This window comes from Lagopus muta, chromosome 1 (assembly GCF_023343835.1).
Source record: "Lagopus muta isolate bLagMut1 chromosome 1, bLagMut1 primary, whole genome shotgun sequence".
Taxonomy (NCBI): Eukaryota; Metazoa; Chordata; class Aves; order Galliformes; family Phasianidae; genus Lagopus; species Lagopus muta.
Genome location: NC_064433.1, coordinates 59003480 through 59020375, shown reverse-complemented (window position 1 = coordinate 59020375; position 16896 = coordinate 59003480). Strand labels below are relative to the sequence as shown.

The 16896-nt window shown below is 43.4% G+C and overlaps 1 protein-coding gene across 2 annotated transcripts in view; it reads right to left on the bottom strand.

Moving 5' to 3' along the window:
• Positions 1–16896, bottom strand: part of TMTC1 (transmembrane O-mannosyltransferase targeting cadherins 1) — a 147000-nt gene that overhangs the window by 30613 nt on the left and 99491 nt on the right. For both annotated transcript variants that reach the window (XM_048934325.1, XM_048934326.1), the window contains exons 10-11: positions 14568–14732; positions 6604–6717 (exon numbers count right to left, since the gene is read on the bottom strand). In XM_048934325.1, coding sequence (XP_048790282.1) covers positions 6604–6717; positions 14568–14732 — 279 coding nt within the window. The remainder of the gene's footprint in view (positions 1–6603; positions 6718–14567; positions 14733–16896) is intronic.

The following is a 16896-nucleotide window of genomic DNA, read 5'->3' as shown; positions in this document are numbered from 1 at the left end:
GCTTGTTCCTTTTCTACTCGTTCCAGCAGCATTATGCACCAATTTATTCCCTCAGTGAGGGATATGGCTTCGGTACTCACACTGCTTCCTCCTCTTGCATCTAGTCAGGATCTCAAGATGCTTCCCTTGCCACAAACCAGCCTTCCCAGTTTCCCTGCTGCAAACAGTGCCCTTAACTCCATTATTTGCAAGTTCTCAAAAGACAGTCTGCCCAAGTACTTTCCTATTGTCTGCTCTGCCTCCTGGCCCAGCAGTCTCCCTTCCCTCAGGGCTGAGCCAGAAAGAGAGCCAGCCTGAGGATTCCTGCTTGCTGCCTTGCAACCCCCTTTTCTGAAGAGTCCCACCAGGGAGAACGGGGGTTTCTGCACTCATCTGCTGACAGCAGGCTGATCCCCCTTCCGCTCGCTCTGTTTGGCCAGAAGCACAAAGGAAACGTGCGGCAGTGAGCCTGCTGATGGTCATGTCCATGCACAGATATGCAAAAGCATGTATATTGTCCACACATACGCTGGGACATTGATGTACAAAACTCACAGGATTACCTATACAGTGAATACATTCTGCAGGACTTTGCACCATCAGATATTACACTGGTGGTAAGAGACAGTTCACAATGAGCACTTGCCTCCCTTGAGCAGTAGCCCGAAAGGCAGGTCCAGGTTGCCCTAGGAATGCCTGATGCGAGGAGAGCCAGATCAGTCTGTCTTTCTCCATACACACTTTTTATCTTTCTTTCCAGCACTTTTCCTTTCTCAGCTGCCCCAACCTCAATTCATTTCTGCAACTTTCATCTTTTGATAGAAATAATTCTGTTGCTGCTACCATTTTGTACCATTTGATGATCACAGTACCTGACTTCAATCACACATAGCTCTTTTTCCTGCACTATTAAATTCATTATTGTACTGATATTTTATTAAGGGCAAACCTATGTGCTTTTATGTCTGAAAGTGCAAATGTAAAATTTCAGGTGTCAACTTTTTGCTGGACACAGTGATGTAGTTTGCATACCATCAAATTATTATTACCATTATTACTTCCTTCAGTACCACCTGCTGCTGCTCACACTGATAAGAGATCCATGGGAAGCAGGACCCTGGCAGCAAACACAGCATGCCTACAAAGTGTACTCTGAGATGCTGGCTATGGAAATGCAGACGGTAAAATGGAGCTGCTTTGGGAATTAGATTTTGAATGAGCTCAAATGTAGCAGGGAAAGTGATTCTTTCTCTCCTCCCTTTGTTGTTTGAAGAGTTGTTAAAGAGAAAAGAAATGGTGGTCAGACTGGTTTTAAGCTTTTGGGCTATGTCAGTTCATATGAGTTTCTGAGGAGTGATAAAGTCTCAAGCAATATCAAGCAAATGAGGCCATTAAAGAAGAAGGACAAATGCTTGTTAGCTATCAACAACAACAAAAATATCTTCATTAGCACATCACAGATATTCCTCATACTAGCATAAGGTTGCACAGCCTTGTATACTCAGTCACAGAAAGTGCAAATGAAAGTGAAATTTTACATTTGCACTTTATTTTATGTAAAACTTTTTAATCTCCAGCTACGGGAGGTCTCCAGAATACCTAACAACAGCACCAAGAATTTTCAGGCTGGCTTTCAGAGTAGCCATGGTCAATTCCATCTCAGGCAGAACGCTTCTGGTCTTCACTTTTTGCAGAAGCAAAAAACAAGCATCTCCTGGGGTCACTACCATATGTCAGGCAAACCACCAAAGCAATAAAACCCAGCAGTGTGTTTTTATTGTTTTACTGAAGGTAAGCTAAAAGCTTTGTAAGCCATTGCTACAACCGCAGAATGCCAGCTGTTGATAAAATCTGCATTATGGATAACTCATTTTGCAGCTCCAAAGGGTTATGCCTCCATTTGCTTTTCCTCTACCTGACTTACAGGTGGAGCTTTTCCCATATACATAGAACTTTTTTTTTTTTTTTCCCTTTCATTCTCCTTCTTTCCAATTCAAATTATGCTGCTGTTGTTCTCTATTTCTGCATATCATCTCAGTTTTCATTTCCTTCACTCTTGGGCAGCATAATTGGATTGCACTAATTACCTAAATCAGGCTCCATCAGGATACTGCATCACTAGCTAGTTGGCTGGGGTAAGCCTTTTGAGGGGCCACCTGCAAAGAGTCTCAAACATAAGCAGCATATCAGGAGCTGGCTGATGGTATCAGTTATGGAGTTGGCCTTAGAAACCTGCCTTGCAATTTCAGTGTCAGAGAAAACACATTCTTCTGCTCCACGATTTAGCTGAAGAGATAAACAAACACATGGCAGTGGAGGATCCTGCCTACAAATGCCTTCAAAAGTAGGAATGGGGTTGAGTTTCCTGGGATTTAGTCCCAAACGCTATTATTTCCGTACGTAAACTATGTGCACGTCAACATCTTTTCACACAGCCATAGCCACACCACCTGCTTACACCACAGGAGCAATAGGTCACTTTCACTGAACAGTGACATGGCAGCTGACACTTCTGGCAGAGAAGCAGCAAATGGAAACGCATTGTTGCGTTGGTGGAATGGTAATTGCAAGCAGTTAAAAGAGCCAAACATGGACTGACAAGATCACTTTTGTTTAGCAAACAGTTAAACTCACTCACCAGAGATCAGGCAAACCTACACTGCAGTTTGGCACAAGCTTTGGGAGGGAGCTGGAATGATTAATGAGCCATCAGCCACATGCTTCAAAGAGAGCTGCTACAGCAGTGCTGCTCTCTCCCCTACCTCCCAGAAGCTGCAGGGTGGTGGTAGCAGCAGTCTGCTTCCCTACTGACTCTGTTTTCCTTATTAATTCCCTATTAATATGCCCACTGCTCCTCATCACACTAGGCAGACGTGATATTTTGATCTCCCATCCTTCTGACAGAGCTGCAGCTGGATTGCTAAACCCCTTGACTAAATCTGTATTTTCTGTCATATGGAGAGTGTGGATTAATCTGAACTCACCTGGAGACCAAACACATAGTGAGGGGCACCTGGGGGAATATCACAGAAGTTGGTGTTGTCAACGTTCAAGGCCAGGTTGGACTGGGTCCTGGGCAGCCTGATCTAGTGGAAGGTGTCCCTGCCCATGACAGGGGGATTGGAATTTGGCAGGGGCTTTAAAGTCCCTTTCAACCCAAACCACTCTGTGATTCTGAGTGCTGCCTCAGCTTCCCAGCTTCTTGTCCATTTTCACGTCAGGCCAGTAGCCAAAAATATTCTGAATCATCAGAAGGACAGTATAACTACCAATTTCCTTCTTTCTAATTGTCGAGAATTGGTCTACAACCAGGAGCAGTGATTTGCAAAGCTGGAGTCTGTGAGGATGCATAAAACAACGTGAACATGAAAACTGTGCTATTCTGCAACACCTATCTAGAACATCCACCATCACGTTACTTGTCCCATATCCATCCCCTTCTCCATCTCTCCATTGTAGCCAATAGCATAGGTACCCAGCCACCTCTGTGAGGCCTCCACATTTCAGATGGGAATGTCGGAGGGGAAAACATGGAATGTTATTCTCCACAGGCAAATATATAACTCTTTAATTACATCACACTATTGCTTACTGTACAGCCTCAAAAACTCAGCAACAGGGCTTGAGTGAGAGAGTAAAAATAAGGAACGTTTAAGTGAATCACTGAATCATAGAATCATAAAGGTTGGAAAAGTCCACTAAGATCATCTAGTCCAATTGTCCACCTACCACCATGCCTACTAACCATGTCACTCAGTGCCACATCCATGTTTCTTGGATACCTCCAGGGACAGTGACTCCAGCATTTCCCCAGGCAGCCTGTTCCAGTGCACCACCACTCTTTTGGAGAATTTTTTCCTAATATCCAATTTGAACCTCCTCTGGCACAATTTGAGGCCATTCCCTCTCATCCTATTGCTGTTACGTAGGGGAAGAGGCCAACCCCTTCCCTGCCTTCTCTTCTGCAGACAACAATCCCAGTTCCCTCAGCTGCTCCCTATAAGGCCTGTGCTCCAGATCCCTCACAAATCTGCCACTCTAAGTGCAGATTGCTGAGGTGGTGGAAGTAAGGAGTGCAGCTCCCCAGTGACTCCTGGCGTGCATGCAGTGCAGGCCTTGTGAGGACAGATAGTGAGCATGCAAAGTGGGGGCAAAGAATGGTTTTTCAGAAATGTGAACTAATACCGAAATAACTGAAGCAATCAGAGCACAAGCCAGAGCCACTGAGACACTGGGTACCTGGGAAATGCTTCCATGTGGACTTGAGCCCTGACCAGGCCTTGGATGCTCTATAAACAATACGAGCAGCACAATCTATGCCATCTAATGCCACTGAGGAAATGTTTGAAATTAGAATCTCTTATAACTGAAATACTGCTGAGCAGAAGACAGCGTTATAATTATAATAAATGAGTGCTGCTGAGTCAGAGGAGAAAAAAATGTTTTGCCAGTAAATCCCATTTAGGCAGGCAGAGGTGATGTCAGTAGGAGCAGAAAGCAGCAAGTGATGTTACACTCCACACCCTATGTGGGGTTTGGAATATATTTGTTAGTCCCTCTCCTTTCTTTCAATGGCCTTTTCTGGTAAATTGGAGAGAGCCTGGAGAAGAGCTATGGGAATTATTAGTGATCACAAAAACTTGCATAACAGTGAAAGTGACAGCATCTAGGAGGGCTGCTCCGAAAGTAATGCCTCCTATTTGATTACGTTGGCCTATTTGATTTTGTTGCCATGTGACACATGGCAGCAGAGGGAGAGTGACAAAATGGCATCTGACATAGAAGTACACATGAAGTGAAAGTGTGGAAATGGATTCCTCCACACAGAAAATATGTCAGCCATTTACATTCACTGACATTTGCTGAATGTTTACAAAGACCAAACAGTAGATGTGAACACAGTGAGGCGGTGGATGGTGCATTCCAGCAGTGGTGACAGCAAGGTGAAAGACAAGCCATGTTCCAGATGGCCATACAGATTTTTACAAACACAGTATGCAGGCTGGTGAAAATGCATAGCTAATGGTGGTGACTATGTTGAAAAATAGTGCTTTGTAGCTGAGAATTTGCTCTATCAAACAGTGTTATTGTGGTCTTTGTAGCTGTCGTCGTTTCCAGGGAAATAAATAGGAGGCAGTACTTTCAGAGCAAGCTACATACATTCATCTATTATATCCAGCAGCAGATTAGAGGAGAAACTGATCACTGTATAGAAAACTGTCTTCTGATAATGAGCTCTTCAGCGTGGCATTTAAAGGTGTAAACAAATACAATGAACAGGAAGCTGACGTTAAACAAAACAGACTAAAAATAAAGGAGGACATTTTCAACAGCCAGGGTAATTAACCTTCAGTCCAACTTATTGATGGCTGTACTGGATTTTCCATTCCTGGAAATGTTGAAAAATAGGATGGAGGCTTTTCTAAATGACTTCCTAAATCCTGAGCATGGTAAAAGAGAAAAGGTACACAAAATCTAAAAATCACCTTCACCTAGTTTAACTCAATCCTTACTGACAAAATACCATCCTGCCCTCCCAGCTCATGGGTGGGATAAGAGCCCTTGAGATTCTCTGGCATAACCCTGTCAGTTGGCAAGAAGATAAAACATAGGAGTTTCCTCCCACACCACATGTCAGGAAAGAATATTTCTTGCACCTCCTGACGTGCCCTTTTGTGCTGAGCTCTGTTTTTGCCACTAGAGCCACTCCTCATGTTGTCTGCCCTTTCCACACGTGCCTTTTTTCCTGGCAGCACTGTCTGCACCCTATATGCTGGCTCTCCCTTGCCACTCCCATTTTACCTGCACACCTTTCTACAGGGCTAGTCCCTTCTCTCAGGACTGGAGGGCAGCAGGGAGCATCCAAAGTCCTGGGCAAACATCCACTGTGGGGTGGCAAATGGAGGAAGCTGCATGCAGGGAGCTGCCCCTGTTCCATGTGGGGTCAGGAGATGTGTCACCCAGGATCTACTACGTGCACAGTCTGGGTCAGGTGATCCTGCATATTAAGCCATGCCCTTGGCCCAGATTTACCATGCATCTATAAGCAAGACAGTTCACCTTCCTGCTTCAGCCTCCCCTTTTGCAGAACTGCGGTAATTACATTTACCTGCTACTGCACAGGAGCATTGTCAGCACCAATTAGTTTAGTGTTCATGCAAAGCTTTGCAGACAGTAGCCTCAATACAAGCCGTAAGTACTATTATTATTGCTTACTTCAGATGGCTACAGCACTGGCATTTTCCAGGCATGCACCATTAACAATTTACTAAGATAAATGGCCCAGGAACCTGAAAATGCATTTATGACAACTACCTCCTGCTTACCAGCACATATTCAGCCAAGTAAGTGACACCTCATTGCTCAATGTGTAGCTATGGTAACATTTATATCTCATACTGAAGTATACACACAAACACACACGGAACTGGAGGGAAGCCAGGCTCCCTCTTTTAATGACACACGCAACATTGAGCCAAAGAACTTTCCTAACCTCTGAAAACTGAGCTGTCCCCAGGGAAGGAGCTGGGGGGTGAGGAGCAGGCAGCCCTTGGCAGGAAGGGACGTGCTACTGGTGGGCTGCACCACACAGTGCGAGCCTAGCTGGGGCTTCAGGGAACTTACTTGAGAGCAGTTTTGTAGTGGTAGATCGCTTCCACGTTACGGCCTTGGTCTTTCAGAAAATTGGCATAGTTGTAGTGCACCTTGGCGTTGTGGGGTAGAGTCCTCACTCCTGAGCTGCGAAGAGGAACAGAAGCAGGATGGCGTAAGCACCAGCATGGCAACTTTCCCTGTGGTGAGACACTGTGGTAATTCGAAATACAATGTGTTAAATTGAAAGACTCTAAAAAGCCTAATATTCAGCAGGAAAGCACGCAGTACTTTCTGTAATACAGCTGTAACAGGCTCCCTCATCTCCAGCCCTGCTTAAACTTGAGTGTCACGAAGACACCTTATGAAAACCTTGATTTCAATCTGTCAGCTGCAGGCACCAGAAAGAAGTATGCTTTCCATAGGCATCAGCCACTAGAGGGGATTCACAGCACACTCTGAGCACCCAGCCAGCACACATTTATACGCAGCACAGCACTGAGCAGAGTGGGACCAGGAGGGGAGGGCTAAAAGGACTCTTGCCCTGAGCTGACAAGTAATATGCTCTCACATTATAACATATTACCATGGATGTGTGACCGCACAGCCAACCCAGCCCTCCCCTTCATCCTCCTTGCTATGCAGATTGGACTGAATGTTTAGAATTAATAATGAGGGTGCAAAGACAAAAGGAGAAGAGCAGGCATGTGCTTATTTACTTAATTGACAGCGCCTAAAACAAGGTACACCTTGCACAGCTGGAGGAAATGCTGCTTCGAGGTTATAGTTAGAAAGAAATCTCAAGAGCACGTACACCATGGAAACATTTCCCCTGCAAGAACCCAGAGAAGTCGGAATGCTGTTAACAGGGAAATTTTTTCCAGCACATAAATAGGGACTCTCTGAGGTAATGGGAAATAAAAATGGATTAAACTGTTCATGTAAAAGCAGAAAAAACACTGTTTCTCACTCACAAGCAGATCCCTGCCAGCTGCTGTCTTCCTTCCTCCCCATCAGCTCTATGCTTCCCACTCCAGGTAAGAAACTCAAGAGTAAAGTCATTCCAAGCCTTACCCTGCCTACAATGTCTCTGCTGTTTAACCAGGGTGGGCAGAGAAGTTAACCATGAAAAGTTGCAGACAGTTTCTACAGTGCGGAGCAGGCACCCACAGGTGCCCAAGCCCTCTGCTAGGAATTTCATTCTAAATGGCACTCTGGAGAATCCTGGTGGCAAAACTGCTGCCTTTTTGGTTATCTGCAGCCAGTGGCATCACACATGTCACTAATGCCTTCTTGTGAGAGCTTCCAAAGCTTCGCCCACAGCTGCCTTACGGAGTTCAGCACAACACAGCCACAGTTTGCCTACAGAAATCAAAAATAGACCTTGCAGTTGGCTTCCTAATCATCAGGTACTTCCAAATTACTTACTGGGAACACTACAGGAATAAGACATTTTGTGACTAATCGCTGAATTAAATCAGTTAATTGATGCTATTCTTAAGAGAATGATTTTCTATATTAGTTTTCACAAAGATATACTGCACCAGCAGCAAGTAATGTGTGACTGCTATGGCTGTGTTAATTTCCATTGGCCTTGGGAGCTATTAACTACACACTTACAACCTCTGGGCATTACCGGAATATTAATTCTTATACAGAGAGGGTTGAATTACATCAGTGACAGCGTTACAGGCAGAGTCGCAGACTCAAAGCTGTTACCATCTCAGAGCTATGTGCAATGAGTTGTCGGCTCCGTTATAGCCCCCGCTGAAACACTGCACACCGAGTTAATGGTGGGAAGTATATTACATATGTACAAGTACTGCAGTTCTAATGAGATACAGTTTTAACAGTAAGATGCATATGTTTAAATATTTTAATTCTGGGCTGTTTCTCTTTAAATAGAATTTATTACTAATCCTGCTGGTCCCATTTATTAAAACGTCACCGATAAAGCTCTTTCATCTGCGTGATTCTGCTGGGGGTGGGGGTGACATAGGAAACAGAAACTGGCTTGAGTTCGAGTCATTATGATGCTGGCTTCTGCATCACACCACTCACATTCCCTGACCTATTTATTCTCCTTGCATGGGTGGGGAGGGGGGTGTTTGGTTTTGCAAATGCACACAGCAACGACTGAGGCAAACTGCTTGTGGACTCCGCACTGTCAGCAGCACAGCAAACACCCGGCTGGAGGCAGAGTGGATTTTTTGGAGAGTTTAGGCAAACACTTCTGCTAATTGATTCTTGACCAGCTGAGAACACTGTTTGCTCATTGACAGGGGAAACAATAATGTCCACAAATGAAAGCCAAGTGGGAAAGGGTGGAGTATAAATAACAAAGCAGAACACAATGGCTTTCCATTTCTGCTTCCCGCAAGCCCACAATCTCTCTCAGTTTCAATCTCTTTTTCCAACTTCTTTTCCAAATTCTCCCGTCTCCCTCCTCCCCAGCCCAGCACATGTGCCCTTCTGAAAACCTAAGGACCCACTGTCCAGCCAGTCAGAAACAAGTCAGCTGACATTCAATGTCATTCATCAGGAGCATTTCCTTCCTTTCTGATTTCCACGACAGCACTAAATAACATAAATGGAAAATAAGCAATAGGAAAGCCATCTTACGTAGTGCTTCCTGCCCATGGAAAGGAGGCAGCCTTTTAGTCATAATGCAGAGAAACAAAATGCCATTGGCACTTCCAACCTCAAACCCAAACCCCATTTAGCCAGCAAAAGTCTCTCATGGTATTGTTTTCCTCAGTGCATGTTCCACTCTGCAAAGTTTGGAGCAGAAAGTACATTGATTTTCTGTGATTTTCATATGAAAAGCATTCAGTTTGCAAGGAAATGAGACTGCTCCTGTCTCAGCAGGAACCTTGGGACACTGAAGTGATATGTTCTGCTTTGGGAATCATTATCACCAATAAAGATTCTCTATGGCAAAATGTTCCCTGGATGACCCCAACAGCTGCTGTCCCTGGCCTCATATCCTCGTATTGATTTTCACAGATATCAACACGGGACTCCGAACCATTCTAAAGAAGATGCACAAAATGCAAGGGAAATTGCTCTTCTTAGCTGAGTTGACTCTCAGAATTAACAAAAGCACACAGTAGTAAATGTCTCCTTTGGGGTGGGTTGGTTATTTTTCTCCTGTTTCTTTTGTTTTTGACTGGGGTTTTTTTGCACATTACTGAGGTCAGCAGACCTGACTAGGGAGGGAGAACTGCTAACTAAGAAAGAGCCACTTTTATATAGCTCCTCTACTGGCTACAGCCTTACTTCCAGACACTGTCACAAATGTGAGCTGTGCATGCAAAGCTTTCCAGGAGCAAAAGGAAACGTGGCAGCTTCATCAACCTTGAGAAGGTTGATACAGCGGATGCAGGGGTCAGCCCACAGCCCTCATTTCGCTCTCTCTGGCTGGAGCCTGAGCCTCAAACAAGCCCTCCTTGTACACCTGCTAATACAGTCAGGCAAATTTGAGGCTTCTAGAAATTTATGCTTCAAATAGCTGTATCTATACATCTAGTCACTTTTTATGCTTATGGGTCATTTGCTTCTCACTTTTAGCCCTTGCTTATGCACTTATGCACAAATATGTAGGTGCATCCTCTGCTCAGGTGGTATCATTCTCTTCCACACTGAGGTAGCCAGGACTCAGAGGGATTTCTGGTTCCTCCAGATTTGGACCCTGTACTGGAGCCCAAGAGTTGTGGCAGCCATTAGCAGGGAGGGTGATGGTGCTGACACTGGCAGCATCGTGTCAAAGCAGGGCAAACCTTGAGAATGAAAAAAATGGGGTGCAAAGTACAAAACTGATAACATGCTGAGAATACATCTGCATCTCCTGGGGAAAAAATAGTGCAGACAAAGCATGTATAACAGAACCGAGGGAAATGAGACAGACTGACACTGAAGAAACACATCTAATCAAATGGAGGAATTGAAAGGAGAGGTGAAGGGGAAGAACGAGAGGAGGGAAGAATCAGTAATTAATTAAAGCAGCAAGTGGAGGAAGAAGAATAGAGAACTAAGAATGGGAATAAAGATCCTCTCAGCACATACTTCTTTAAAAAAAAAAATCAACACACAGACAGACTACCAAGTAGGTTGATTTATGTCTCCTTTCCCCATATATAGATTTGCTCTGTTTCCTTATTATTTTCTCTCAAACTGCTTTACTGTTCCTTATTTTCTCCTCCTTCTCCATCCTTTCTAATTTATTGCTGTCTAACATGCCTCCATCCACTTCTCCCTCCTTCAGTCCTCTCAACATCATTCCATGTACAGCCTCTACGCTCCTTAGATAATGAAATTATCTTCTTCTTCCAGTCTTCTACTGTTGTATTTCTTTCCTATCCTACCATATTGTAGACTCCCAACACGTGTAACATCTATGAAAAAAGATCTTGAAGGCCAACAGAATGCCAACTTGGTTAAACAGCATAATAAAGAAGGCTATGAGAAATGGAAAACACTCATTTAAAAAGTAAACTTAGCAGCTGAAGAGGTAAAAAAGTTAAGTGTATAAACTTAATCCAGTTCAACATAAACCATAATTAGGTAGACCAAAAGAGATATAAGGAAAAACTTGTTAAAGATATCAAAGCTAAGAATGCAATGCGTCAGATATAGAAAATCAGCCAAAGAAGCTCCCACTAAGGGAAATATCTGACCGAGGTTCTAAAAGTAATGCTTGAAGATGAAAAGGCCACAACAGAAGAGCTCACTCAGGGGAGCTGAAGGATGTTCCCACACTGCAACCTTTCCTTAGAGAGGCAAGTCCAAAGCAGTGTCTCAAACTAAAGTGGTACTAAGAGAAGCATTAAAACAAACCAACACCAAGAACACCTAAAAATCCACAGGGCCTGGTAGCATAAAACTTTTCCAAAGGAAATCAAATGTGAAGCTGCTATTAGCTGCAGTATGTAACCTATCATTTAAATGACCCTTAATATAGGAGAAATGGGAAATGATGAACATGATGTCAGTTGCCTCCACCCAAAGGATATGGGGAGTGACAGAACAGCAAGACTGATTTCATGTTCAAGTAATTAGGAGAAACAGCAATAAAACTAGATCTAGCAAACTTCTGGATAGCTACTATCCAAAAGGGAAGAATTTGACCTTGTATTTTGCAGAAAGAAGTTAGGTGAACAGATCCGTCGTTCTTTGATAAACTCAACAGGCATGTGGTACTAAAGCCATTGAAAGCTTTTATGAAAGCCCTGTCAGTTTCAATCATCTCAATGTTGTGCACCTGGATGCTCAAAAAGGCTTTTGATAAAATCCCTCGCTGAAGTTTTCCCATTTCTTGAAGGCATCATGGAATAAGAAGGAAGGTCCCGTTGTGAATCACTGTCTGCTTGAAATACAGCAAGAGAACAGGTAGCTGAAAAGTTTTCCTAAATGGAGAAGACTACAAGCAGGGTTCCAAGAGCCATGCACTGGCACTTAGGCCACTTCATGTGTTCACAAAAGATCTGAATATGGGATCAAACAGGGAGACAGCACATTTACAAATGACAACATGAATCACATTGCAGGAATTAAAGCTAACTAAAAAAATGTTGCAGAAGAATCTCACAGTATTGAAGACTGAGCAAGGAAGTGGCAAATGAAATGGAATTCTGTTACAGGCACAAGTTTTAGATTGGTGTCTACACATCAGACATTTCCACTCATAACAGGTATCCTGGAGCTTGTATGGACAGATTAGACATAAATAGGAAAGGAATAGAGAACAACAACCAGAAAACAGCCCAATAGTACTAAGCTGCAAACCTGAATGGAGTACGTTGTTCTGGTCTCCATCTCAAAAGGATAGGTTAGAATTGGAAAACACCTAAAAATAGTGACAAGAGGGATCAGAAACCACCAATATGGAAGCATAACAGCTCTGGGGAGAGGCTGGGTTGTATAGACACGAAAGGCACATGAAAAGTGATCAGTTGATGGGTTGCTCCCTACTCACTCAAAACACCAGGACTAGTGGAAAGCAAGAAAGATGATCAGGCAGAACATTCACGACATACAAAAAGGAAGTCGTTTTGTTGCACACTGTGTAATTTAATGATGGAGCCCAGTGCACAGGATGCTGTGGAAGCCAAAACTATAAATAAATTTGAAAAAGCAGCCAGAGACATTAATGGAAGAAAAGTCCATCAGCAGCTGCTAAGCGGGGAAAAAAAAAAAAAAGAGAAAATGAATCCTGACTCAGGAAGCCTTTAAACTGGAGATCAGTGCAAGCTAGGAAAAGACTGAGAGAAGCATCACTGCTGCTTGTCTCGTTCTTAAATTGCTTTTATAGGCATCTGCTGCCAATTGCTTCTTGAGGCAATACCAGGTAACCCAACATGAGCACACCAACACTCTTGCCTTCTTCTCAAAAGCCTAGGGCAGATATCTTTCCTGGACTTGTCCCCAAAAGTCCCAAGCTGGCCAGCCTAACCCAAGCCACTAAGTGTCCTACCTACTCCAGCATAATGCAAATCCCTACCTTGGGGCACTGTGTCCAAGCTCTGGCTCAGTGCTGCACTAACAGTTCTATGGCTTCTGAATTTGATCTGGTTTGTGGAAGGCCACCTTGCTTTGAATGGAGGCAGGATAGATACAGGTCTATTTCAAGTGTAGATGTGGCACTGAGGGAAGCGGTTAGTGGGCACGGTGGTGATGGACTGACAGTTGCACTAGATGGTCTTAGTGGTCTTTTCCAACCTTAATGATTCTATGATTCTATTTGCATCCAACTAAGCCAAAGTAACTATGGGTTATGTCTCCTTTATGATAGACCCTCTGGCACACTGAATCATCCCAAGAGGGGTTCTCCTGGAAGAGAGGAGTGAGAGATACCTTCCTCTCATCCACTCTGGTTTGACTTCTTCTCTCTTAAACACAGTTGACCACACAGGTGACCACAGCAGTATGCAATGATACACAGGTGATGCCTAATGCACAACATATGGAATTGCCATCTTCCCCCCCCTTTCAACAAGAGAGTCACCCAATTTGGGAAGCTGTCTGGCTTTCCTGCAAGTGGCCACCACCAACTTGAATGGCTTGGACTGGAACCACAATTAACGCAGAGCTGTGAGAGCCCAGACTGGTCACCATGGCTGCTGCTGTCTGAACAGCAAACAGAGGTTTAGAGAGACAGGCAACAAATTGTGTTGGAGTAAAGAAAGCCTTACTCTACATTTAAAACAAAATTCCACTAACAGAGCTCCAACCACTTCAAGAGTGTCTCCTGAAGTCTGAAAGGTACACATAAAAAGTGATTTCATACTCTTCAGTGCCGAGTAAATTAAACTTTGCTCTGGCCAATAAGTTAGAAAATAAAGCTAAGCAACCAGTGTGCAAATCACCTGTGTTTCTACAATTACCTCACAATTAGACAACTGCTGAAAGCAGCTGGAGGCAAATGCAATACATTTTCTAGCAAAACACAAAATGAAACAGTCTGCTCTGATGCAGAAAAATATATAAATGAGGTTATAAAGAGAGCTGTTTGGCAAAGAGTAATCAAATAAAATGAAATATGGTACATTAAGCTTGGCACTTTGTTGCATTTCATTTTTGTCATTAAGAATATTGCTAAAGAAAATTCAATATATTCAATAGCGTTACTATGGTGTTTTGTAGGGCTGCAACAAAATTCTGCTATGTCTTTAAAAAGGAAAGCATTACATTATTGGTAAATCTGCAGCACTGAAGTTATTTAAAAACAGTGTCTTAAAAATGCTATTGCCAGAACAAAAGTTTGTGTATATGCACATAAAGTGCTGACACCAGTTTTTGCACAGCTGTCAGAAAACAGAAAGTAGGTGGTGGTGGTAACTTTTTTTTTATGTATAATAATGAAAATGTTAATTGCACCACTGCATTAATAGCTGGACTAGTCCTTGTGACATAGCAAACCGTTCATTCCATGTAGCAAACAGGCACAACTTACTTTAAACAATATGAAAACACAAGTATTCTCCCATGGCTGCCCGTACCTGAACAGGGACTCTCTGGAGAGCCAGATTTCATTCTGTTTCACTGTCTTCCAAGAGAACAGCAGCAGCAGTAAAGCAAAGAGAGTCAGAACAGTAATTCGCCACTTATTTAACCACGTAGTCAGCTTTTTCAGACCATGGACAAAAAGGATGCAGTACCCCATACTGGAAAAAAAGTGAAAAATGGAAAAGGTACAGTTACATTGTAGTACTCCAGTTTACATGCAACACCATTCAGTATCGCATTTCTTACACAGTTACTATTGTTTTTTTTTTAACTAATTATATTGTCCAAGATAACAAACACGAATTCAGCAGCATTTTTTCTCAAGTCACTGTATAATTTCCAAATTAATCTAAATGACAGACCCAGATGCCAGAAGTATAGTAGCGTGCATAATCCCACACAGCGTAATGGTAGCCTGCACCACTCTGTGCAAGGCAGCTGCCTTTCCCAACAGCAAGCTAGCAAAGCATCGTGTAATAACAGTAATACTGAGTGCTACCAAAGGGAAAAGCATTACGGCACAATGAAGGCTCGAGCAAACAGCCCCAGTGGTGGTTGCTATTAGTGCCGGTCTGCGCAGCATGGAACCCGGAGAGGAGTAAGGCACAGCTGGAGGGGGGTCAGAGGCCTCTCCAAAAGGTTCTGGAGGGAATCACGTTTTGAACGGAGGTTTGCTTCTGTATAGCTTTAAACTAAGTCAGTAATTATTAATTACTTCATGCAAATGTTGCCCATCCTTCCAGTGACTCCCTCCGAGCTGGAAATTCAGGGCTTTGAGTTGCTGTACTTAGCATACCGCTAATTTTGCTCAGCATTTTTACGAGGGAACTTCAATTGCTATTGCTTGAGGCACTTCATTAGCTTATCTGTAACTATTTAACCCAAAATACTACACATTGAGCCACAGCTCTCACTAGATAAAAATTCAGCTTCAGACTTAAAGTCTATCTTAGCCCTGGCAGCTCTCCCCAAACAAAAGAGGGAGCAGAAGGAACTGAAACAACACTTGGGGATAATGGATGCACTGTGACTATATCACTATGTGGGCTCTACCTAGAGAGGAGTCCCAGTGAGACTGTTACAAGGGAAGAAAAACTAGAAACATAACTCCCTGGACAGAGGTAACATTGCAAATAAGTATGCAATACAGTGTAAGGCTATCTGGAAAACAGAAAAATGCCCCATCTTTGAGGAACTGTGAACATGTTACCCCGCAGTTTCTCTGCCTCATTAAAGGATGAGGATAGTGCTAAAATGCTATCCAGAGAGGGACAATCATTCTTACTGAGGAAGCTTTTATATGCTGATCAGAAGTTGCCACCCCTGCTGTGTACTGATTTGCACCAGGTGCCGCCTCTGGCAGGGTATTAGTGCCATGTAGGGCACTGAGAGAGGCACAGACATAGGAGACAAATACAGAAAAAACATCAGTTCCAGAGATCGTTCTGAACTTTGGCATTAGGTTAGAGTTTTCCCATTTCTCAGATGCGTTTGTCAATATTTATTTTCACTTAATTACACTTGCATTTGGCTGAAACACATTTCTTACAGCACTCACTCTGTTTTTTTTTTTCCACAAACTCTTTTGCACACATATGTTTATTGTACCTACATTAATTGCAAGCAGACACTTAGAGCCACAAACCGAGATGCTGGTGCCAAACAACCCAGCCTTTATAGCTGCTGAACCTTCCTTTACAACTCTGAAAAGCTAATCTCAGTAATAAGCCCTCCCCTCCCAATGAGAAATGCCTCGAAAACCTGCAGATTGTTTTCATTCTGTTATTTAGCCTTTCAGCAATTTAATCCTTCCCTTGAAATCAATTATCTGACATAAACGTTACTTAATTGCTTTAGCACAAAGCTGTTTTCAAAAGACGTTCCCCACACCTTCACATTTTTGAGAACGGGCCTTTTCAAACAGAATGGTGAATGCTTCCAGAAAATAAAATATGCAAACGTCAATGTCTTGGTATTTCTATCAAACCCTGCCCTAGCTGCTAGTGATGTTGGCCCCGGCAGCACGGCCAGCTCTGCACTGTGGCTGCACAGGCACTGCAAGGCGGCTGCTTCCCGTCCAGGGGAGATTTTCCAGCATCTGTGACAGCTGCACACTGAGGCTGCACAGGGGTGAGGGTAAGGGTCCATCTTAGCTGTGATTTGTCTCTGTGCTTTTCAGGGCTCCCTTAGAGACTAACAGTCAGTAACCCAAAGGCAATCATAGAATCACAGAATCATTAAGGTAGCAAAAGACCACTAAGATCATCTAGTCCAAGCCCAATCCAACACCACTGTGCCTACCGACCGCATCCCTCAGTGCCA